The following is a 26,555-nucleotide window of genomic DNA, read 5'->3' as shown; positions in this document are numbered from 1 at the left end:
TTACTACTTCTATAAATTCTTGGTAGGTAGGTGCATATTCTTCTTCATCTCGGTTATCTGTTATATCTTCTTCTTCTGTGTCGATTGCTTGGTTGCTTGTATTTATATCTTTAAAGTGATTTTCCCAATATTTTTTGCTTATTTTGCTGGTCACTTTGTTACCATTATATTGTTGTTTTATATATTCAAACAATTTTTTGTTGTCTCTATTATTTGTTTCAATCTCTTGCATCTGATCTGAGATCCATGTCTCTTTCTTTCTTTTATAAAGTTTGGCCGCTTCTCTCTTTTCTTTCTGGTATTGTTCTCTTTCCTCTTGTCCGCTATTTTCAAGCCATTTGTTTCGTGCCAGCGTTTTCAGTTGACTTTGGTATCGATATTCTTCGTCAAACCATTCTTTAGTTTTTTTATTTTTTTGAGGTCCTATGGTTTGCTCCGCAGCCTCTATGATGCTCATTTTTATATTTTTCCATTCCTCTTCTACGTTCGTGCCATCGTACCTCTTTAGTTTTTGTACTAATTCCTCTGAATACTCTTGTTTTGTTTGTTGCACTTTTAATTTGGTTAAGTTCCACTTCCTTCTTTTTCTTACTTTACTATTAGCTTTGATGATTTTCATCTTCATTTTGGCTATTAAGAGTATGTGGTCAGTGTCAGCGTTTGCTCCTCTAAAGGATCTCACATCTTGTATTATCTTTGTCCGTTTTTTCGAAATCAAAACATGATCTATTTGGTTGCCATCTGATCTCCCTGGTAACATCCAGGTTATCTTGTGTTCCCTTTTATGAATAAATTTCGTACTGACGATGTAGGTATTTGTTGCTGCTGCCAGATTGCAAACTTTTGCCCCGTTATCGTTTGTGACATTGTGGATCGTTTCTTTACCTGCTACATTTTGGTTGTAGCTCTCTTTTCCCAGTTGCGCGTTAAAATCTCCCAGTATTATTAAGATATCGTTCCTAGGAATATGTTCGCAGGTTTCTTCTAAAAGTTCATAGAATTCCATTTTATCTTGTTGGTCTGCTTCCTCGGTAGGTGCGTAGCAGTTAACTAAAGATATATTGGCTTGTTTATTTTCGATTCTGATGTAGGAGATTCTTCCATTAATAGCTTTGAAATGTATAACTTTTTCTCTCATTCTTTTGCTCACCATAAAAGCTGTTCCATTTTTCCCCTGTTTGTCTTCTCCTGAGTAATACATAGTAAAGTTTTTCTTCTTAACTGTTCCTTCATTTTTCCATCGTATCTCCTGTAGTGCTAGTATTTCTAGTTCGTATTTTTCCATTTCTAAAGCAATTTCCTGCATTTTCCCTACTTTTAGCATTGTCTGGATATTCCATGATCCAATTTTAATGGGTTTAGCTCTTTTATTCATGTTAATTTTATTCCTCTTTTTCTTGTACATTGTTTTATTATTATCATTATCCATTTCCTTAGCCGGGTCTGTTTCCACTATCCTTCGGTTTGATTCTTTCAGTTTTTTGGATTTTCTCTGTTGTTTCCAGTACACTTCAGCTTTAAGTCTTTTATTATGTTATTCCATTCCCAAAGTTGATCGTCTATCCATAATTTTTTGAAGCCCATCTTCACTTTCTTCCCTGCTTCCTTTTCCACCTCTGCTCTTTTCTTTACTTGCCTGTGTATTCTTCGTTCTTCATAGGTTCTTTGTTCGTCGATAAATATTTTTGTACCTTTGAGGATTTTATTTTGTTCCATTATTTTCTTTTTATCTTGTATATTTTCCAATTTTGCTATTATGAACGGCTGTGAATTTCTTGGTCTAATTATCTCTGTTTGTTCTATTTTAGCTTCAACGTTGAGTTTTATCTTTAGTAAATTTTCTAGATCTTCTTTTACATTTTCTTCTCCTATTTTAATTCCCCTGACTATTACGTTTTTCTCAATTTTCTTTTTCTCCTCTCTTTCTGTTCTATCCTCTAGGTCGCTTAGTCTTTTTGGCACTGCCTCCTTAAATTTTACTTTGCTTAGCGTTTCCATTTCTTCTCGCACTTCTTTAATTTCAGCTTTCATTTGTTTATTTTCTGCTCTTATTTCACTCATTTCTTGCTTTATTAGCATATTTTCTCTTTTCAGCTCCTGGTTTTGATTTCTTAATTCTTTAAGCTCTTCTTGGATTCCATCCAATTTTTGCTCTATCCTCGTATCCCTTGTTTCCATTCTGTCCAATTTTTCTCGCAAATCTTTTATGAATTCTTCCATGTTGTTACTACTCGATTGTTACTATTTGATTGTTACTATTTGATATACTAAATATATTTTTTACACACGTATAATTTGGCTGTCTGCGGTAAGTGCAAAAATCCGATTCAACCTCGCGGAGATTTTTGCCCTTCTTAGACTGGCCTATTTAAAAGGGTATTTATTTCTTTCTTCCCTATTTCTCAGTGCTTTTTCAGATTTGGCAACACCGCCAAAAATTGTTTAGCAGTTACCTTCTTATGGAATGCAATGATTGATTGTTTTGTTTATTTATAGCTAACCTTGTTTTTTGACCAGCACTGGCTCTGCAGGTTTTATTTACTTAAAAATGTTTGTTTCACTCCGAATTTTGATTGTACACTTCGCTGTTGTCCTTAGATACGAATTGGTGTGGTGTTTAAATTTTATTTTCACCTCAGTTTTAGGAATTTTCGCGATTTATTCACAGTAAATTTCCGAACTTGTTTATCTAGCCAAGCAACGTTGCCAACCACCAATATCTGTATACCTACCAATAAAGATGAGAAATGTAAGTTGTTATGAACAGTGAATGATAACGCTAACACAAAAAAGTTTTTGTTAAGTAAGTCGTATTTAGTAATTGTTTAACGCGGGAGCAGTCGCGCTCACTTCTGTCACGTAAGCAGTCGCGCGTAGAACAAAATCTAACAATACGAATTTAAAACAAAGTTCAATTTTATAATATTTTTGTTGGCTTGTTATGTTAAAAATATCTATTTCTAACAATTTTAAAACTAATTGGTTCCCACCAAAGCCATAAATTCCACAAAAAAAATGAAATCAAAAAATTAAAAAAAAATTCTACGCATTACTACAATCTTCTTCGAGGCACTTACAAGTGGAAAGTTATGTTGCAAAATTTTTCATCAAGTTATCACGGAAAATGATAAAAAGTTGGATTTTTTCTAACAACGCGACTGCTCCCGGGTTAAAAGGGGCCCCATTTCAAATTTTACGGGGGCCCGACGGAGTTTGTCACGCCACTGGTGACAAATCAACTTAAATTTCCTTTAAAAGACCAAGCACTAGTCTTTAGTGCAATCGAAAATACTCCACTTCATGACTACCTAATCCCTCTTGGTAATATTATTCAATCTAAAAATATAATTTTCGCCTCCGGCCTCTCCAACAACCAAGTTTGCATGTACCTTGCGAACAAAAATATCCTAGATGAGTTTTTAGATAACTATGGCCAAATCACTATCCGAGGAGAACTTTTAAAGGCTAGACGGCTTGTAACACCTTCTGAATGAATTGTTATGTCAAATGTATGCCCGTCCATTCAACACCATGTTCTTGAAAAAGAACTGCAAAAAATCGGTCTACATCTTTTATCTCCCATAACATTTCTAAAAATCGGCGCAAATCTTCCAGAGTACAGCCATATCCTAAGCTTTAGACGGCAAGTATATGTTAGCCCTCGCAATTTAACCATCGCAAGCGCCATAACATTAGCATTCGAAAGCACAAACTACACAATATTCTTTTCTCAAGATGGAAACGTCTGCTTCAAATGCAAAAAACCAGGACACGTGGCAGCAACCTGCACCGAACCTACAAATATATCTGCGACACAACAAACTCCACTAAGTTCTACAACCTCAAATACTACAACTGTAGCCAACTCGGCTGCAGAAACAGCAACAGCATCGATTCCTACGCAAACCCTTACCAGTACGAGTAACCAACCTGAAACGTCCCAATCTAATAAAGCTCCAACCACATCATCACACCAAAGCACCTTTTCACAACATACTGAGTCAAAATTACTAAATGTAAATACAGAAGTAACCGAAAACAAAGAAACTCATTTAAAACGCTCTAAAAGTGAAATCACCTCTCCAGAAACCGACATTGCACTTAAAGAAAACCCATGTGTAGTACCAAAACCTACAGCAACTCGAAAGAAGCCAATGACATCTAAACTTGAAGAAACAACGCTTTCGAATTTATCAATTTCATCCAAAATAAATCCTGCCAAAACCTTCATCGAAAATCACGAACCACCTTTTTCGCTGAACAAGAATCAATTATTATTAGTCCTCCTCCTAGACAGCATAGCTGGCTTATCAAACACCGTAATCACAATCAAAGACTTCACTTCTAATTTGAGAGGTCTCAGTGACATGTTAAAGGAAATCCGTCCTTACTTAAAAAAAGATCAATAAAAACAAGGCTGACCAACTTGAATAAAAAAATACTGGCTCATCTTGGAGAGGTGGGCTCCGGATTACAAAGTGATGCATCACAGTCATCATAGATTAGCAGCTGGTTTCTATCTATTGTTGTATTCTCCTTTTTTTACATTCAACGAACTATTTGGTCTGTATCGCGCCCTAAAACATGCAAACCTCTCAAATATCCCTGTTTCTCACCGACTCCCTCAAGTCTCTTCTTCCAACGCAGCATCGGTATCCTAAAAATCCTTTAGAGAAAGTAATAATAACTACTGAACTACAAGTTGCCCAAGAAAACAGCACGACTCCGAAATTTACATGGATCCCATCACATATAGGATGGGATGAAGAGGCAGGCAAAAGTTCTCGTAATGCAGCAACAAGTGCGGAATCTGAATTAGTGCGCGAGTGTGTATGTAATTATCTCAAAACGTTTTTTTTTAAGTGATTGGTCAGTGGCAACTTGAATGGTGTCTGTCGAAATCTAAACTAAGATCGGTTAAACGGTTTAAACGCGCCTACTTATAAGACACCAAGGTTACACATTCATATTTACTTTCGGTTAGTGAACGTCCCATGTGCAACCTATGTACTACTGTCACCCATCTGTTAATTGAGTGTCCAAAATATCAAAGTGAACGTTCAATAAACAATCTACCAAGCACTCTACCAGCTTTATCAGGAGAAAACTGTCCAGTAAAAGACTTACTATCTAATCTTAATCAATATTTGGTTATTTGTTAAAAATCATATTGTTAACCTTTGTTTATGAAGTAATTCCGCTAATAACCTGTTGGTGGATGCGGTAACATTTCTTAAAAAAAACAGTTAATATTTCATTCTGTTTCAGAGGCAACAACCATCCTCTTACGTATTTTTCACCTTATTTTAGAATATTGGTTAAATAGATGTCGCTACAGCATCTACCAGCAAATTATTTTGTATAATTTTATTTACTAAAGAGTTGATTTTCGTTTTGATACAGAGAAGACAGCAAGCCTCTGTGAAGATCCCAATAGGGTTAAACGTACGTAAGGGGATGGTGGTTGCCTCTGAAACAAAATGAATATTAACTACCTCTCATTTTTTCATTTTCTAAGCAACTGTCTTCCCACAAATTATAAATATCTCTTATAAAATAAACCTTGTGATGGTATTATCTTAACTCAACCATTCGAAAATTTATTTATTTATTGACATATTTATTATAGGATGTAGCATTAGTGGGGGAATTTACAGTAAGAGATGCAATTTTCTATTTTGGGCGAATCTTTGGCATGAAGGAAAGCCGTATAGAAGAACGATTTAGTGAATTGTCAGAGTTCCTTAATTTGCCACCCGACAATAGGTAATTATAAAAATTGTAAAATTGGAATAATTGCTTTTAGGATTCTTTTCTACATTCCTACTGAATACTGAAATGATTGTCATTCTTCAGCAGGTGGGTATTAATGATAAAAATCTATGGTTTATTCAAAATCTTTACTGGCATCAACGTGTAAACATCAGGATTTGCCGGGACAATTCTGAAGAGCGTCAAATACGAAGAGGAGTAAGACATGGTTGCATTTTTTCCCCACTAATATTTAACATCTGTTCTGAGTTTGTTTTCAATAAAGCGGTGGGTAATGTTCAATGTGGTATCAAAATAATTGGCGTAAATATAATATGAGATACGCGGATGACACGGTGTTAAGTTCAACAGAACTTCAACATCGGATTGATAGGATTACCACAACGTGTGATGAATGTGGACTCAAGCTAAACACCGCAAAGACAAAGGTGATGGTTTTCAGTAAAACGCAAGTGCAACCAGAAGTGGTAAAGGATTATGGTGAACTGGTGAACAACTGTAGAGAACTAACAGTATCACCTACCTTGGTTGTAATCTAAATTAATGAGAAATGGGACATGAGCAAAGAAATTCAAATACATATTATAGGCCAGAGCTGAAGTATTAGTGGAAATTATTATGTGGAAACAATATTACTTTGGTCTGAAAATTAGATTAGTGAGATATTATGTGTTCTGTACTCTTATATATGGTGTCTAAGGTTGGACTTTAACGGATACACTTCTCAAGAAACTGGAAGCCTTTAAAATCTGGATCCAAGGGGGTGTCACGGGGGTAATGACCCCCCCAGACGAAAATAAATTTCAATCCAATAATCCAAAAAAAAAACCGAGAGTTCTCAAACAAAAAAGAAAAGAAATTTTATGCCCATCCAAAAAACAATTGTAAACCCACTTATCTTAGGAGTGGTAAGACTAAAGTTACCTTGAATTAGAGAAAAGTACTTACATCACCCTCAAGACCCAGGACCTCCCCCCGAAAAAAATTTCTGGATTCGCCACTAATCCTACGAATAAGTTGGGTGGATAGAGTTCGTAACGAAGTTGCTCTATTAATATATATATATATATATATATATATATATATATATATATATATATATATATATATATATATAGACCAAAGACCAAATCCCCATATATAGACCAAATCCCCAATGAAGACCATGGTGTCTACGAGATACCTTGTTCCAGTTGCCCACGGACATACATAGGACAGACAAACCGACGAATCCAAAACCGTATCTACGAACATTCCATATCTGTAAAACATTCCGACACTACTTCAGCCCTTGCCCAACATCATATTCAGACAGGTCACCAAATAGATTTCGAGAAAGCAAAAACCATCGCCCCTGTCCGCTCCTTAAAATCGAGAATCATCCGTGAAGCCATCGAAATTGAAAAACGCCCTGACAGCCTAAACACACGCGATGACGCCAAAAGACTGCCGGCAACATGGCGACCGCTGCTTCGGCGAATCCCCACGCCAGTCGATCCCACTCAGGCCTCTCCCGCGCATACAGTTCCCGCGCGCACTGAGAGTATAAAAGGAGCTACACAGGCGAAGACAGGTCGTCACTCGACACTGAGGAGTAGGCAGATTGAGACCTCAGTGCCGCTTGACCGTTCTCCTAGAGAACAAGACACTACTGGTACGTCACGAGTGAGGGGAGTAGGCAGATTAAGACCCCGGACTCGAACGGAACCATACCCCTCTTGATAATGGCTCCAAAAAGGGTGCCGAAACGTCGAGTTTTAAATTCTCAACGCGGTTCTTCCCGAGAACTTAGTAATTTATATATATATATATATATATATATATATATATATATATATATATATATATATATATATATATATATATATACATCCCGCTATTAAATTGGCATCTTTTCACGTTGCAGTCATTTGGCATCACCTAGAAATGCTATCATTTTCTAGGTATAATCCGTGAATGTTCGCTTAGTACACTTCTTTAAGCTTGGCACCGTTGTCGGATTTTCAGTAATCCGATTTATTTATATATTTTATTCCTTACACTATAACGACAATTTGACCCCCGTAGGTCAAAAACATTGCTTAAACATCACTTTGGCAACAACAGGATGTTGCCAAGATATACATTTTTACGGAAAAGACAGTACCTAGTTAGATACATAATATCGATCGCTTCACGTTACAAGTCTTCCACTCGCACTCAGGTAAAAACCAGTTGTAGGCTCTTTTGTCTGAACGGGTCCCTGAATGAGTTTAATAATTCACTTTTATTGTGTATTTTGTTTCGTTTAGTTGAAATATCAGATTTTGTTTGTAACGAATTTCATAATAGATATTTAAATTATTTTTTTGTTAACAAAAACAAATTTTAAAGTTTGACATTTGAAAAATTAATTTTATATTGCCATTTTCATGACATGGTCAATGGTTAATTGCATTTATAATAATTTAATGGGTCATTGCGAAACAATATACAGTGCGTCCATAAAGTAACGCATAAATTCATTATTTCACAAACCGGACACTTTCAGGAAAAATACCGAAACAGGTCGATTTTTATTTTTAAATTACAATTTATTGGCATACATATCATACTAGTGACGTCATCCATCTGGGCGTGATGACGTAATCGTTGATTTTTTTAAATAAGAATAAAGGGCATGTAATAGCTCATTTGAAAGGGTATGTAATTCTCTATTCAATAATATAATTGTTAATATAATTATTTATACAGGGTGTCCAAAAAATGTTATTTAAATTAAATTAATTGGTATAAAAAGATGAATGTATGTAATTTGTTTAATTCTAAATATATTTTATTGGTGCCAGCAAACATAAAAATGTTTTATTTAAAACCTAAATATTGATTTTCGCTTAAGCGTAATCTTAAACTTCCAAGAGGCAGGTGGATGGCAGCTCTAACATTTAATTTTCTGACAAAAGTAAAACGAATTTTGAATTAAATAAGTTACATACATTTTTCTTTTTGTCTCAATTAATTTAATTAAAGAATTCTTTTTGGACACCCTGTATATATAATTATGTTATTGTTTGTATTAGTAAATAGAGAATTAAATACCCTTTCAAATGAGCTATCACATGACCCCTATTCTCATTTAAAAAATTCATCGATTACGTTATCAAGCCCAGATGGATGACATCACTAGTATGATATGTAATATGCCAAAAAATTGTAATTTAAAAATAAAAATCGACCTGTTTCGAAAATTTTCCTTAAAGTCGCCGGTTTACGAAATAATGAAATTATGCGTTACTTTATGGAAGCACTGTATGTTACAATGTGTAAATTTTTCAGGAAACGTAAAAATCTTTCCATTAGTAGTTTGAGATTCTGATAGTAATACTATATTTTATATAAGTATTATGGGTTATAAATGCATCTATTAGGTCTGGATCCCGCGTATGAAAAAAAAGTTGATTAATAGCAAGCTGAAAATTTGTTAATAGCTTAAGGGTGTTTAGTCGGATAAACTTTTATATATGGGAACACTGGAACAGGGGCAGTTTTAATTGTGAAACAGGTTGAAAATTTGGAACGGTCACACCACGAAAACGGCACATTTATTTTGTCCGACATAACAGACTTAAACTCTCCGAATAGAGATTAAACTCTCATGCAAAAATTAGACTGCTATTTATCACCTGTCATAATTCCTGTCATTTGACATATTCTACATGCTCTACTCATTAAAAGGCCCATTTGGTGATAAATAGCAGTCTAATTTTTGCATGAGAGTTTAATCTCTGTTCGAAGAGTTTAAGTCTGTTCTGTCGGACAAAATACATGTGCCGTTTTCGTGGTGTGACCGTTTCAAATTTTTAACCTGTTCCAAAATTAAAACTGCCCCTGTTCCAGTGTTCCCATATATCAAAGTTTATCCGACTAGACACCCTTAAGCTATTAACAAATTTTCAGCTTGCTATTAAGCAACTTTTTTTTCATACGCGGGATCCAGACCTATATCTGAAAGACCAAAAAAGTTTAAATGTTGCTTATTTTTTTGATATTATGTTTTAAAGTTTGTGGACTTATGTTGTTTTCGAAATGAAACCATAATTGGTAAAGTTTTTTCTTTATTCTCAACAAGAAACAGTCATAATACGGACAACGCACACATCTTATGGAAAATATAATGTCACTCAAATTCAATAAAATTTATACGAATAGATCCGTTTTAATTTACCGATCAAATCTTATCATTGCGCCAACTCTTAATTATGATTAATTACGGCGCAAATTGCAATTAAAGTTTATCGAAATCACATTTTTGGAGTCCATAAAGTGTTAAAAGTGTTAAAGTTACAATCATTATTGCTCCGAGTGCTATTCATAAGAGCTTAAATCCCGCTGGGCCTAAGCGGATTAGTGAAACTAATCCGCTGATTTATGGAGTACCGAAAATCTGGGTAGTTTAAAATATTTTTTCTCTCTCTAACTTATGTACCTACCCATTTGATTTCAGATTTATTTGTATCAATTTCTGCTCTTATTTTTGAAAATAGAGAGTTGGCGGAATGATAAGATTTGATCGGTAAATTAAAACGGATCTATTCGTATAAATTTTATTGAATTTGAGTGATATTATATTTTCCATAAGATGTGTGCGTTGTTTTCGAAATGAAACCATAATTGGTGAAGTTTTTTCTTTATTCTCAACAAGAAACAGTCATAATACGTAGAAATTTATACTAAATTTAAAATCCAGATTCAGTAGAAATAAACAAACCAAGACACGTTAAATGCTACTAGGAGCACTCCCGAATCATAATTATTTACAATGTATTGTTATATTTCTATTTGATATGAAAATTAAATTTTGATGGTTGTAAACAGGATTCAATTTAATATAAAATATTTTCAATTTTCTCAACCACGGGCATATAAATTTAGAACACCCTGTATACAACAAATTGTTATATTTAATTTTAAGAAGTGATTAGACGGAACTCGGGACAGTGCGCTTAAAATAAACAAAGTGAATGACGCGTACCATTATCGTTCTTCTCGGAAGGTCGATCATTAGCCTATGCTAAATAAAACTCAGTGAAATAGATGATAGTTCATTATCGTTTTTCGCGGAAGGTTTCGATCATTAGCCTATGCTAAATAAGACTCATTTGAAAGAGAGAATAGGTCATTAAAATTTGTAAATAGTAGAAAGTGATTTTAGAATGGGAATTAAATATTTTCTTTTGAAATCCATTAAGCATATTTAGAAAGATTAAAAATTGGTTTTTGAGGAATACTGAGAATGAGAGTTGGTGGTGGAAGGTTGATTTGTGAATCTGGAAGGGATATTGAGAAAGTAGGTGAATGAATGACAAAGTGGGATCAGAATGTTTTGAGCTGTCGAGAAGTGAAGTCGAGTAGTAGACGGTAGTGTTCGAGGAGTGAGAAAGCCGGTAGTTCCGTGAGTGTGGAGTATCTATCGTGGAACGAGAAGTAGGCCAGGTCGAGAGTAAAAGAACCTCCTTGAGCCCAGAGTGTCCCGGTAGCTGATAGCAGTTTCGAAAAAGGTAGAACACAGCATCACGACAAAAGCAGGAACGAGAGCTATTCGAGCTAGTTTTTCAAAGGAGAACATCACTGGAAGCCAGGACGAGGTTTGATCGCAGCCAAGGATAGCAGGAAAGGGTTTTGTGTGAGGACATTTTCAGTTCACCAGGAAAAGGTCAGTCTCATTTGTTTGGACATGAATGTATGGGTTTTTCGTATTAAATTCCACATAAAAAATTGAATAACATAATCAATAATATCAGAAAAGCTTCATCAAACTTAAATAGAGTTGTCCCTAATAACTCCTAATAGTTAAATGTTAATAAAAACTTTCAATAGAAAACCAAAAGGAAATAAAATTCCCAGTTGTAAATGTTATGTTTAAGAATAATAAGAAATAGCAAATATTAAGCATTGATTGCCTTTTGAATAAAATAAAAAATATTTTGATTATAATTGTAACCCATATTTGTATTTTTTTTTACTCTTTTCTTTTCTATCCCGATTAGGAACCATTAAGAAATATTCAGAAGCCACGAAATTAAGTAATTAATTTATAATTCGCCCTGAGATTGAAAACATATTGATATGTGATCTGGTTAATTAATTAGATTAGTATTAATACATTGATTAAATTAAGTGACATATAAGAATATTATCTCATATCAATAATCAAGATCACATCAGTATATACATTGTAAATTCCAAGTCATGATTTCCAAAGTTTACACATTGTAAATTATGATTCGGGAGTGCTCCTAGTATCATTTAACGTGTCTTGGTTTGTTTATTTCTACTGCATCTTTACTGTTTCTGTTAACTAATCTAAACGTAGAGATATTTTTTGAGATTCTTTAACTCTTTCAATGCTGGGGTTTGTCACATCCCACCTGTCTGTTAGTGGCAAAAAAGTTCACCTGTCGGATGCCGGGTTAAAACATGACAAATTAGATGTGGAATGAAAGCTTATAACCCAAAGATGGTACTAAAGGTGAGAAATTTGGCCTCCGACTTCAGGATAAAGAGTTGCAACCCGAAGTATTGTTCTAAATTCGCAGAAATAGTACAAACTATGTATTACTCGACGCGCCTTAGAAAGACGAGAACAAATATTTATGCCTGTCCGGTTTTATGCCTGTCTGTCCGTCCGTCTGTCAGATATAATCACAGAGGTTGAATGAAAGATTATAACCCATAGATGGTACTAGCGATTAGAAATTTGACGCGCATTAGAAAAATGAGAACAAAGAAATACTTTTTTTAGTTTTACACCACTTCCGGTTAAAATGGTGTACCCGGAAGTGACACACATAGTCACAGAAAAATATACTTGATCAATTTACGTGTATTAAGAGGTCGAAACCGAATTTTTTTAATTCTGGTTTTGATGTCATATGCGGTTAAAAAATTGTCTGGAAGTGGAAGAAACCAGTTTAATAGTTGTCCCCTTCGAGTAGCGAAAAATAAACAATACTTTGTAAAAACATTCAACATTGGTTGATATTCCGCTGTTTTCATATTATTTATTGACCTAAGTTTTTGTAAAATGCACTAGTCTTTTTTAAAGATATCATTGGACAATTTACTCACTGTTTTTGGATTTTACAAAATCGCTTGGATTGGCATGAAATTTGACATAAGCATAGCTAACATGTCAAAGAAAAAAGTGATATTGTGCCAGGGTGTGCTTTTTTCTGGGGATGAGTACCACCCCCTTCTCGAGTGTGAAAAAATATAGGTAAAAATATGTCCGTAAGTGGATAAACTAATTAAATTCCTTGTATTTTTTGTTTTTAGATGGTTTTTCGTAAATAAATCAAAAAGTAAGTATTTGATCGAAAAAACTATTCTTAGCAAATATAAAGCTTATAAAACAGTAAAAAAAATTATGTATGTATGAAGTCTGGACACACAATAAAAACAGAGTTGGAGCTGAACAACAGTTGGTTCTTATTCGTCGAATTCCAAATCGACTAGTTCAACGTAAAATATCCAAAAAATAACGCACTTTTCGGGGAAAACTCGCCACAAATTTTTTAAAGTGTTTAAAAAAGTTTTATTTTTGTTATTTAAAAAGTATCTATTCTATCACCATCAGCATCAAAAGTAAGTTACGCTTTAAATAAAATATGTCCCTTTTTTTGCTCAAAGAAATCGTGAAAATCACCACCTAATTAGCATTCCATATGAAATTAATAGTTACCGCCCTAGTTAATTTACTTATATTATACTGTTTATATGATCTATAAGATTTATTGGCAAGAAATGCTTATTAAAAAAAATTGGTTTTAAAATAAAAAAATTTTAATTTTGAAAAAAAATGCCTTGGTTTAAAATAACTTAAACATTAGTGATACTAAATATCTCAAAGAGTAAAAAATGTACATATCACATAAACAATACATAAGTAAATTAGGCGGTGATTTTTACATTTTTTTAACAAAAAAGAGACTTCATTTTGATGCTAACTAACTTTTGATGCTAGAAACGTTTATAAAAATACAAATAAAACTTTTTAGACATTTTATAACAGTTGTAAGTCATGAGTTTTTCCCGAAAAGTGCTTCGTTTTATGGTTATTTCATGTTAAAATATTCGATTTGTATTTTGACGAAGTAGAACCTGCTTTTCATTAAGGTGATACAGTAGCGATCAACAGGTAGCCAAAACGCGTTCCAAGATTGCGGCTGTAATTTTGAATATTTTTTCGAGATATTTGGCACACGTATTCGTAATATAATAAAGAATGGCGGTACAGAGCCGAATTTGAAAAATATATTAATATGTGGAAATTACTCTGTAATTAAATATAATATTAAAAAAACGAGCCTGTACCGCCATTAAGAAGAACAAAAAAATACACTTTCTTCAAATAAACTTTTTATCCGATGCCTAGATTTTGTGTCATTTTGGAACTACTAATGAAATACAAAATTTTAGTAGTTCCAAAATGACACAAAATCTAGGCATCGGATAAAAAAGTTCATTTGAAGAAAGTGTATTTTTTTGTTCTTCTTAATGGCGGTACAGGCTCGTTTTTTAAATATTGTATTTAATTACAGAGTAATTTCCACATATTCATATATTTTTCAAATTGGGCTCTGTACCGCCATTCTTTATTATATTACGAATACGTGTGCCAAATATCTCGAAAAAATATTCAAAATTACAGCCGCAATCTTGGAACGCGTTTTCGCTACCTGTTGATCGCTACTGTTTCCTCTTAACTACAACTCTACTTTTACAGGGTCTACAGACTTCATACATACACCATTGTTTTCACTTTTTTATACGCTATATTTTTGCTAAGAATATTTTTCGTTAAAATACTTTTTGAGTTTTTTTCTAAAACCGTCTAAAAACGTGACTTTTTTGTTGAAAAACGAACATAATATATTCACTTGCAAATAACTCAAACAGTATGTTAAGAAAAAATCTATAGAACAAAAACTAGCTTAGAATTACTCAGTTTATCCACTTTAGGACTTATTTTGAATGTATGTCTTTTCACATTATAAAAGTGGTTGTACTAACTCCCAAGGCAAAAGCACACGTCGGCACAATATCACTTTTTCTTTGACCTGTCAGCTATGTGCATACCCAATTTCATGTCAATCCAAGCGGTTGTTTAAAATTCGGAGGTTTTGCAATATTTACCGTGAGTGGATGGACTACAGATATATGTATATTAGATAAAAATTATAGTCTCAGCGAATCTTTGAAATATCTCCATTCCTTTGAAATGTTACATTTTTTAAGCCTTGAGGGAGTAGGCGCAAAATTATGACCAATGCTATTTAAATGCATTCAGTTTATTCGAATCCTGAGAAAACTAATAAGAATTTTGGAAAAATTTAAACGCAGAATGAAAGATTACATTATAACCGAGGGCGAAACTCTCTAAAAACTTTTATGTTTATATTGATAAGTGAAAGGGTGAAAAAAAAAGAAAATTTAGTGTGATTTTTTATTTCAAATATTTAATTCAAAAGAAATTTTTGTTTATTCTATTCTTTTTGACATGAGGCTGTATTTGATTTCTCTATGTCATTGTATGCTATTGGTTAGTTCCTATCATTTCAGCCGACGTACGTCACGATTGGATCAATAGGGCCGAACATACATAACTAAGGCCCTTTTGGCATGATGCTGTATTATTTTGAAGTCGATACAGCCTGAATATTTTTTTTTATTTTTTTACGTTCTATGTGATTAAAAAAATTAAGAATCACCGCAATTTTAGCCCACCACCCCCTTCCCCTTTCCCCACATCAAAAAATGTCAATTTTTCGATTTTATTTTTTTTTAAGTTGGTTTGCAATTAAATTATAAATTACAAAAAATTCACACGCACAGCTGAGGCTTTTACAAAACATATATTTTTATGGACCCGAAGGTCGAGTGTACATAACCTCAATGTTTTTTGTTTTTTTAATAGGTACGTATAACTTTTTTTGGCGATGGCTGCATGTCTAATTTTTTTGCGTTTTGTGAATTTTATCAAAATCTGTATTTCTGACTTTTTTCAGATTTATTCGTAAGGTGCGCCATCTTCAAAAATCCGGAAAACTGGTTTTTTCGGTAGTTTTTTGGGATTTTCTCCATTTTATATACTTCAAAATAGACTAACTCAAGGTTTTTTATAGGTTACGTATATATAATTTGAAATAACTGAGTTTTTAGGGATATTCAAAAATTGTGTAAAACACCTAAACCCCCCAAAAACTATGTTTTTTCAAATTCTTAAAAGTTTCTTAATTCTTTCGTACCCCATGAAGTTAAATTACAAAGCCATTAAAATATAACTAGAGGTGATTCATACCTACTTACCATCTCAATTGAATGCAATCATCGGCAAAGCCATCTTTTAGTGTCATTGTGTCATCCCCAAAAATCTACCTGGGTCTTAAAATGCAGGTATGCATACTTGTTCCGTTATAACTCTTATCTTTTAAAATTTTGTAGTAAAAGCATTTCTATAGCTATAGTGAGTTTATTGCCCTACCTCTTTATGTGGCTTAATGATTTGGATTGTAAACACAGATAAGAAAGGGTGTGATAGACCAGAGAAATTAGCAAATAAATGGCCTCTTTCGTGACATCCGTTGATACAGGTATCTAAGAACTGCTTATGGCATTAGGGTAAATTTAGTTACAACAGTATCCAATATAAAAATTATGCAAAAAATCAAACGTACTTTTTAACTTATAAACAATATATAAACAATTAAAGATCGCTATTTGATTGTAAATATTAAAGGTGGAGACCGGTATGCTGTATGGAAAGGTGATACAATTTTACTGAAGAGCATAGAAAATTCTTTAAAATGAGTGTTTGGAAAGTTCTTTTTGTTAATTTGTTGCTTAGTTATTGGGAAAATAGCTTCAAAAGTCGATTTTTTGAAAATAATTAATAACTTTTCTAAAAATACACTAAAAGCTTTATTTTCGCGTAAGTAAAGGAACAATATTAGAAGTATTCAGCCGTTAAAATTTCAAGAAGTTTTACCTAATAGTTATTGCAAAATTGAAATTGTTTATCCCAAAAAGCTTCTATCTACAGCGTTATTATGCATAAACTATTAGGTCAACATAAATTCTAAAGACATCAAACCAAAGAGAAAGGTTCAATTTATCAAATTACATCAAGTCTTGAATAAAAAGTTTATAATAAATATTATAAATAATTATAAAATAATTTTGAAAAAGTAGTGTTATTTTAAGCTTATTCGCGAACTCAAGCGAGGGTGCTGCCGCTTATTTTGAACTAGAGGAATTGGGATGAAGATTTAAACAAAACATCCGTTAACCTATATATCAATGTCGATTGAATGCTTGTCTGGTGTGTTCATTTAATGAATGATTTATTTATATTAATTAATTACATCAATAAAAATATTAATTATATCAAAATGCATTATCCCAATTACATCGGCCATTTTCATGCAACTGCACTGCCACCTATAGTCGATTGAGTTCGCGAATAAACAATTAAAATAACAACCGCATTAACATGTGGGAATTAACTAATTTTGATGGGAAATAAGCCACAATTTTACTAAAAAAAATGGTTTTATTTTGACAACGACACCCGATTTGAGCGTCGAAACGTTAATAAAATCAGTTTTTTTAGTAAAATTGTGGCTTATTTCCCATCAAAACTAGTTAATTCCAAAAATGCCACAAGAAAATAGCTTCAGAACAACAACACGTAGGAAGTTAATTTTTTTTATTCGACATGTTGGTATTCTTATAGAAACTGAAACAAAAATTTAATGCCCTACAACCCTTAAAACCCGAGTTAGCCACTTTTTTCAAAAATTCACCGGGGCTTTGTTTATAAATATTAGAAAATTTGAAAAGCAACATTTAAACGAATGAAAGAGCATGTTTATACAAAAAAAAATTAAAACGATTCTTTTAAAAACGAGCCGTCCATGATGCGCCAAAAGTGAAGAGTTTAAAAGTAAAGCGATTCTTACCCTCTTGATTTTATTATCAAAAACTTAATTCACAACTACACATTTATAAAAGGCGCAATACCTCCGGTAAGATTTAGGTACAAAATTAACAAAACCCAAAAAAAAATATATAATACAATATTCCAGTTACCCGTCGTTTGTCACCATTAATCCCTTTATCCTAAAGATAAATAACAGTTTGTCGACGAAAATTCCATTCGATCAAATGTTCGTCGATGAATTGTCCATTCGATGAATTGTGCATTCGACCAACTGTTTGTCGACCAACTGTTGTCGACCAATTTTCCGTCGACGAAGTGTTCTCGACCAGCTTTCCGACACCGGATTTGGGTGTCATTGTATTCTGTTGGTTAATTCCTACCATTTTAGCCACCGTACGTCATGATTGGAAAAATAGCAGCGAATATACGTAACTAAGGCCCTTTCAATATTTTACTGTAATTGATTTTTCTGTGTCATTGTATTCTGTTGACTGATTCCTATCATTTGAGCCGCCGTACGACACGTTTGGACCAATGGGAGTGAAGATACGTAACTAATACCTAACAAGAGGTTTACTCAAACTTCTTTTTTGTACTTATACCACTCGGTAAAAGTACAAAAAAAAGTTTGGGTAAACTTTTGCACAACTGTGTAAATACTAACGAAAAATCTAAAATATTAAAAAAAATTAGTGGAATCCGTTAATCTGTTCTCGAAAAAATTAGCTATGAAAATGAGCATAATTTTCTATATCCCTAACTTTTGACGAGCAGTTTAGCTTAAATGGGGAAAAGCGGTAAGCTTAGACCAAACACCAGTAGGAGGCATTCAATTAATTGAGGAAAAAAATTAAATGGATAACAATATTTATTTCAGTTACACAAAAGGCATTGTCCCGCTAGAATGTTTGAAATCACAATTAATAGTCCTACAAAAAAGACAGGCGTTTAAAAGTGATAAGACCATTGAACAATAAGCCTGTGAGCTACCTTTTAAACACATTCTTAAAAATAATCCATAACACAATTAAAAAAAGGTTTGTTAAGAAATTCTTTTATAGACTTCAGAAATTCAACAACTTCTCCTGATTATGTTTAAAAAACGTACGGAATGCACTAAATGAAAAAAAAAAAAAAAGAAAAAGATTTATCATACCGTTATACTATAATATATCCTTACGTTGAATATTTGATGCTTCCCTGTGGAGTATAAAACGGACAGTTGTGTTTTTCCCGTGATCTGCCTTGTTTAGTCTTCTTTGTCGTTTTATTCGTTAAATCCTATCCTCTTAAGTCACAGCGTCAGAAAGCAGTGGGTATATGCAGTGAACGGGAGGCCTATGTCGAACAGTGAACGTTGGGGCCCTTTCGCGTTTATCATATGTAGAGAAGTCGCTTGTCAAAAACTGGACGTATGTAATCGTATTCTATTTGTTAAATACTCTCACATAATATGTCATACCATGTGCGTTAATCCATTTTATTTCTACAATTTTAAAGTGTTATTACATGCCGTCATTTTCATTTGTCTACACCATCGTATTCTGCCAGTTAAATCCCATCGTTTCAGGCGCTGTACGTCACGATTGAACCAATAGGACCGAAGATACATAACTAAGGCCCTTTTGACCTGCTGCTTGTTTGATTTTTCTGTGTCATTGTCTTCTATGATGCCTAAGGCATATTTATGACATGTCTTATTTTTAAAGAAAACAAGTAATTGGACTTCGTAAGTCCTAGGTTTTCACCCAAAGTAATCGAAAGTAGAATTGGAAGTCGATATTTGAATTCTTCGTGTAACTTTGCGTGGATGGATATACAAATTTACTAATTTTGAGTCATTTTTACTAAACTGTTTACACAGAAATAACTCTAAAGATTCAAACCTTTCAATACGCTTCGATTTATGTGTTCGTATACTATTTCTGAGTCTATTGGGACCGTGCAAGTTCGGCAAAACGACACCTGGTTTCTACGCTCTGCAACTTTATTCGCACTTTTAATTATATTGGCCAATTATATTAGTCCTGGTTACTGGATAATTGTCAAGGCCATAATCCAAAAAAATAATAAGAAGAAAAAATAAGATTCAGGTTATGTTATTAAAACGTAAACAATTGTATGTAGTAAATAAAATTAGTTATTAAAATGCAGTACTGCAAGCAAAATACAATTAATTTAATTTGCCTTCATATAATAATTGCATATAATATCAATATTGCAGAGCAACATATAATTTTTCTTCTTCAATGACAGTAGGTATGAAATGTACGTCAATTTGACAATTTCAATGGACAATATGAATTATTTAAGAAAGTTGCAATATTTCTCCGCTATTCGCGCACGATCGTTTCTCGTATCCGTTCCAAGTACTTGCACACCGCGAATAATGGCATTTCCGGTTATAACTTTTTAAGCGGAAATTACGTAAAAACCAAAATTTTACATTTGTTCTCATCTTGCTAAGCCACGTTGAATAATATATCACTTATTCTCTTTCGGCAACTTTAAAATAGTAAATACTTACGGTTGCAACTCTAAAACCGGAACTCCGACGTCAAATTTCTCATCTTTAATAATACCATCCTTAAGTTAAAAGCTTTCATTCGACACCCGATTTGTCATTCTATCTGTATTAATAACGGAGGAGTTGTATTCGCGGATGGACAGACATACGGACAGACAGCCTAGGTAAAATTTTTCATCTTTAATACCATGCTTGAACTATAAGCTATCATTTGGCACCTCATTTGCCATTATACCTGGTATAATGACGGAGGATTTATACTCGCGGTCGGAGGGATCGACGGACAGACAGCCTAGGTCAAATTTTTCACCTTTATTATCATCCTTGGATTATAAGCTTTCATTTGACACCTCATTTGTCATTCTACCTGGTATATTGACGGAGGAGCTATATTCGCGGTCGGACGGACCGACGGTCAGACAGCGTAAGTCAAATTTCTCACCTTTAGTACCATCCTTGGATTATAAGCTTTCATTTGACACCTCTTTTGTCATTCTACCTGGTATAGTAGAGGAGTTATATTCGCGGTCGGACGGACCGACGGACAGACAGCCCAAGTCAAATTTCTCACCTTTAATACCATCCTTGGATTATAAGCTTTCATTTGACATCTCATTTGTCATTCTACCTGGTATAATGACGGAGGAGCTATATTCGCGGTCGGACGGACAAACGGACAGACCGCCTAAGTCAAATTTCTCACTTTTAGTACCATCCTTGGATTATAAGCTTTCTTTTGACACCTCATTTTTCATTCTACCTGGTATAATGACGGAGGAGTTATATTCGCGGTCGGACGGACCGACGTCTCACCTTTAGTACCATACTTCGATTATAAGCTTTCATTTGACATCTCATTTGTCATTCTACCTGGTATAATGACGGAGGAGCTATATTCGGGGTCGGACTGACCGACGCGACGGACAGACAGCCTAAGTCAAATTTCTTACCTTTAGTACCATCTTTGGATTATAAGCTTTCATTTGACACCTCATTTGTCATTCTACCTGGTATATTGACGGAGGAGCTATATTCGCGGTCGGACGGACCGACGGTCAGACAGCGTAAGTCAAATTTCTCACCTTTAGTACCATCCTTGGATTATAAGCTTTCATTTGACACCTCTTTTGTCATTCTACCTGGTATAGTAGAGGAGTTATATTCGCGGTCGGACGGACCGACGGACAGACAGCCCAAGTTAAATTTCTCACCTTTAATACCATCCTTGGATTATAAGCTTTCATTTGACATCTCATTTGTCATTCTACCTGGTATAATGACGGAGGAGCTATATTCGCGGTCGGACGGACAGACGGACAGACAGCCTAAGTCAAATTTCTCACTTTTAGTACCATCCTTGGATTATAAGCTTTCTTTTGACACCTCATTTTTCATTCTACCTGGTATAATGACGGAGGAGTTATATTCGCGGTCGGACGGACCGACGTCTCACCTTTAGTACCATACTTCGATTATAAGCTTTCATTTGACATCTCATTTGTCATTCTACCTGGTATAATGACGGAGGAGCTATATTCGGGGTCGGACTGACCGACGCGACGGACAGACAGCCTAAGTCAAATTTCTCACCTTTAGTACCATCTTTGGTTATAAGCTTTCATTTGACACCTCATTTGTCATTCTACCTGGTATAATGACGGAGGAGTTATATTCGCGGTCGGACGGACCGACAGCCTAAGTCAAATGTCTCACCTTTAGTACCATCCTTGGATTATAAGCTTCTATTTGACACCTCATTTGTCATTCTACCTGGTATAATGACGGAGGAGCTATATTCGCGGTCGGTCGGACCGACGGACAGACAGCCTAAGTCAAATTTCTCACCTTTAGTACCATCCTTGGATTATAAGCTTTCATTTGACACCTCATTTGTCATTCTACCTGGTATAATGAAGGAGGAGTTATATTTGCGGTCGGACAGACCGAAGGACAGAAAGTTTAAGTCAAATATCTCACCTTTAGTACCATCCTTGGATTATACGCTTTCATTTGACACCTCATTTGTCATTCTACCTGGTATAATGACGTAAGAGTTATATTCGCGGTCGGACAGACCGACGGACAGATAGTTTAGGTCAAATTTCTCACCTTTAGTACCATCCTTGGATTATAAGCTTTCACATTTTTTCAAAATTGGGTGAAAACAACTTGATGCCAGAATGATTTGTTGATGAAAATAATATATACATTCTCAAATTGCCTATTTTTCGTTGTGGATAATATTGTATTCAACAGTGATGCCAAATTTCTGATGCCAAAATGATTGATAATGAAAGTGGGATATACGTTTTCATGTATATAGCGGCAGCGACAAAACGGTAAAACACTGAACTAAATGTATATAATATTTTCACTGTGCCATCATTTTGAACTCAAACATTTTATGGAATAAACTTATATAAGTCAGTAAGGAATAAACAAAGAAAGCTGATATATTAAAGTAACATCAAGGAATCAAATCTCTAACTACAGAGTTGATTAGACTTCTGCTAACAAGTACAGGAAAAAAGTTATTAAGGTAGTGTAAAGTGGCATCGATATACAGATGCCACTTTGCAAGACGATGCCAAATTGATGGTAAATGCATAATGTATCGATGCCAAATTGATAGTAGGATTTATATATATATATATATATATATATATATATATATATATATATATATATATATATATATATATATATATATATATGTTAGTAGTTATATTATATTAGTAGTTATAATGTCAGATCATAATTTTATACCATTTATATTTTCATTTTATATACCTATATAAGAAAACTGCTCTTACTTTTAAGGTTTATAAAGAACTGCAGTGGCGGACAGCAGAGAAGAGTATCTTTAGCGGTAGCCTTAGTTCACAAACCACAGTTGCTAATTTTGGATGAACCGACAGTTGGTATTGACCCACTGTTAAGAGAAAAGTAAGTTTTAACAATACCACTTATTTTCATGTTTTTATAATATACCTGGATCCCGCGTACCAAAAAAAGTTGATTAATTAAAGCAAGCTGAAAATTTGTTAATAGCAAGCTGAAAATTTGTTAACAGCTTAACGGTGTCTAGTCGGACAAACTTTGATGTGTGGGAACACTGGAACAAGGAAAGTTTTCATTGTGGAACAGTCAGACTACGAAGATGTTCCATGTATTTTGTCGGACAGAACATACAATTGATTTGTTACCATTTCATTAACTCTTATGCAAAAATCGGACTGGTGTTTATCACCAACTGGGCATTTTAATGAGTGGAACACGAAGAACATGTCAAATGACAGGAATCATGTTGGTTAGTAATAGCAGTCTGATTTTTGCATGAGAGTTTAATGACAGGGTAACAAATCAATTGGATGTTCTGTCCGACAAAATACATGGGACGTTTTCGTAATCTGACGTTACAAATTTTTAAACTGTTCCACAATTAAAACTTCCCCTGTTCCAGTGTTCCCGTACATCAAAGTTTGTCCGACTAGACACCATTAAGCTATTAACAAATTTTCAGCTTGCTATTAATCAACTTTTTTTTGGTTCGCGGATCCAGGCCTAAAAGGTCTACATCATTTACACACTACTTTGCAACCAAATTTATGTTTTGCCATAATACTGAAATCTATAGAATCAGACTCAGAATTATCTCAGAACTTAATTGGCGGCAAAACTAATTGGGAACAAGCGACATAGAGGACACAACATCCGAAGATCGAGGAGAGTGACAGGGTTAGGTCTGATCGCCGCTATTGTTTAATCTGTATTTAAAGTCTATATTTAGACAGGAAAAGAAACGAACGCATCCATAACAAAACAAAAGTGAAAGATGTCTCAACCCAAGTAGCAAAGCTTAAATGGAAGTTCGTCAGACACACCCTAATTCAGAGGGATGAAAGATGGACTAAGACAATTATACATTGGAGACCGTTGAGCCACAAACGAAAAAAGGCCACAAATGCGATGGTCAGATGACTTGAGAAACACGCCGGGTCAAAGTCAAACTGGATGCAAATTGGCCAAGATAGAGAGGCATGAAAGAAGGAAGAGGAGGCCTATATCCAAGGATGGATGTTTAGGGCTGATTAGATAGATAAATTGAGATAAACATTACAAGAGGTCCAAGGTAGAATCAAGATCAACGGAACTAACATAAATAAAATCAGATACGCTAATGATACCGTCCTAATAGTAAGACTTGCAAAATATTGTAAATTCGGTAGTTCATCACAGCGAAATATTCGGTTTAATTCTAAATATTTCGGGAACTAAAATCGGAGTATTTTTAGACACTAATAGGTAATTTTAAAAAAGCTTTTGACAGAGTTCTACATGAAAAGCTTTTAAGTATTCTTAAGACCAAAAACATAGATAGTAGAGATCTACAAATTATATCCAATCTGTATCAAAACCAAAAAGCAAGAGTAAGAGTCGGAGAACTGACAGAGAAAGTAAATATACTTAGAGGAGTTCGACAAGGGTGCATACTTTCACCACTCTTATTTAACGTCTACAGTGAAGTGATATTTCAAGAAGCTTTATTGGATATTGTGGAAGGTATTTTGGTCAACGGAAATAGCATTAATAATATTAGATATGCGGACGATACGGTCATATTTGCAAGTGACATGGAAGATTTACAGTACTTAATACAACATGTATACAATGCATGTGAAAGGTGATGAATCTCAAGAAAACGAAATCAATGATATTATTCTCAAAAAAACCACAAAATGTAGATAACCTGATCATCAATAATACAACGAACGAAAGAGTAACAACATATAAATATTTAGGAACGAGGCTAACCGAAGATGGAGATCAAACAAAAGAAATCAGATCTAGAATAGAAATGGCAAGAAACACGTTCATGAAATTGAAGAACTTACTTTGCAACCGTAACCTTAATCTAGAGATCCGCACAAGAATGCTACGTTACGTTTTTTTCTACTTTACTATACGGCATGGAAGCGTGGACAATAAAACAGTCTGAAATCAAAAAATTAAACTCCTTTGAGATGTGGTGCTACAGGAGAATCCACAGAATATCGTGGACTGAAAAAGTAACTAATATAGAGGCGTTACAAAGAATGAAGAAAGAATGTGAAGTCATAAAAACTGTTAAAATTAGAAAGATTCAATATCTGGGTCATATTATGAGGGACGAGAAGTACGTATGCCTTAGGTTAATTATGTAAGGGAAGAGAAACCCAGGACGACGCAAAATATCCTGGCTAAGAAATTTGAGAGAGTGGTTCGGTTGCAGCTCATTAGAATTATTCAGAAGTGCGGCCAATAAAATCAAAATAGCGATCATGATTTCCAACCTCCGATAGGAGAAGGAACCTGAAGAAGAAGAAGGTAAATTCCATAAAATATTTGGGAGTAGGTAAATCTCAACAGCTAGTGTAACAAAAAAAAAGAAATTTTAACAAAAATCGAACAAGCGAGAAAAATACTCATGAATATGAACATATTTTTTACAAGATCAGACCTGAGTCTGGGGCTCAGAATTCGAATGATTAGATATTACTTTTTCTCTGACTTACGGCTGTGAAAGTTGGACAATGGGTTCTAAAACAGAAAAAAGAATAGATGGCGTTGGGATGTGTATATACAGATGGATGCTGATTATTCCATGCTTCGCAGCGGACAGGGCATTGGCACTAGCAATAAAAATATAGCCAAAATCTCTTAATGAGTTTGTCACCAGATAATATACAGCGTGTCTACTTAAGTTGGAAACATATGGGAAACTTTTTTGTTATTCATTTTACGAAAAAAAGTTATTCTTTATAAAAAGTTCTGCATGCTCTAAAACCTAAGATTCAATCATCAGATATCAAATTTTGTCAATATTATACGAGATATGTAAAAAATATGAACTTCGTTCAAGAGTAAAGTACCTTTATTTCTCTCAATATCGAAAATTCTTATTATGAAAAGTTATTTGGAAATAAAAACTAAGATCAAATATGCAATTACATGCTTCTAATTGGAAAAAAATATTTTCCAAATTTTTCTCAAATTTATTGATAATAACTTCGTTTTTATTTATTACACATACGATAACTCTCTTATTATTACTTTTACGAAAACAAGGTATTCTTTATCATCACATCGATAATCGATAGGCATCAGATATCACATTTTATTAATTTTATACGAGGTATGTCAAAAAATATGAATTTCACTCAAGAGTAAAGTACCTTTATTTTTCACAATATTGAAAACGGTTATTAAAAAAGTTGTTTAGAATTAAAAACTATG

The 26,555-nt window shown here is 33.9% G+C and overlaps 2 protein-coding genes across 5 annotated transcripts in view; both read left to right on the top strand.

Annotated features, from left to right (window-relative positions):
• The window catches only part of LOC114349497 (ABC transporter G family member 20-like), a 636,826-nt gene that overhangs the window by 322,527 nt on the left and 287,744 nt on the right, over window positions 1-26,555 (top strand). The gene's annotated exons all lie outside the window — the stretch shown is intronic.
• LOC114349498 (ABC transporter G family member 23-like) overlaps window positions 1-26,555 on the top strand; it is a 205,925-nt gene that overhangs the window by 116,732 nt on the left and 62,638 nt on the right. For 2 of the 4 annotated variants that reach the window (XM_050643865.1, XM_050643868.1), the window contains 2 exons: window positions 5,630-5,766; window positions 23,100-23,225. In XM_050643865.1, coding sequence (XP_050499822.1) covers window positions 5,630-5,766; window positions 23,100-23,225 — 263 coding nt within the window. The remainder of the gene's footprint in view (window positions 1-5,629; window positions 5,767-23,099; window positions 23,226-26,555) is intronic. The other 2 variants (XM_050643866.1, XM_050643867.1) reach the window with 2 other exon arrangements.

Source organism: Diabrotica virgifera, chromosome 2, assembly GCF_917563875.1.
Source record: "Diabrotica virgifera virgifera chromosome 2, PGI_DIABVI_V3a".
Lineage (NCBI taxonomy): Eukaryota > Metazoa > Arthropoda > Insecta > Coleoptera > Chrysomelidae > Diabrotica > Diabrotica virgifera.
Note: the sequence above shows the minus strand (reverse complement) of the source record. Positions and strands in the feature narration are given on the sequence as shown.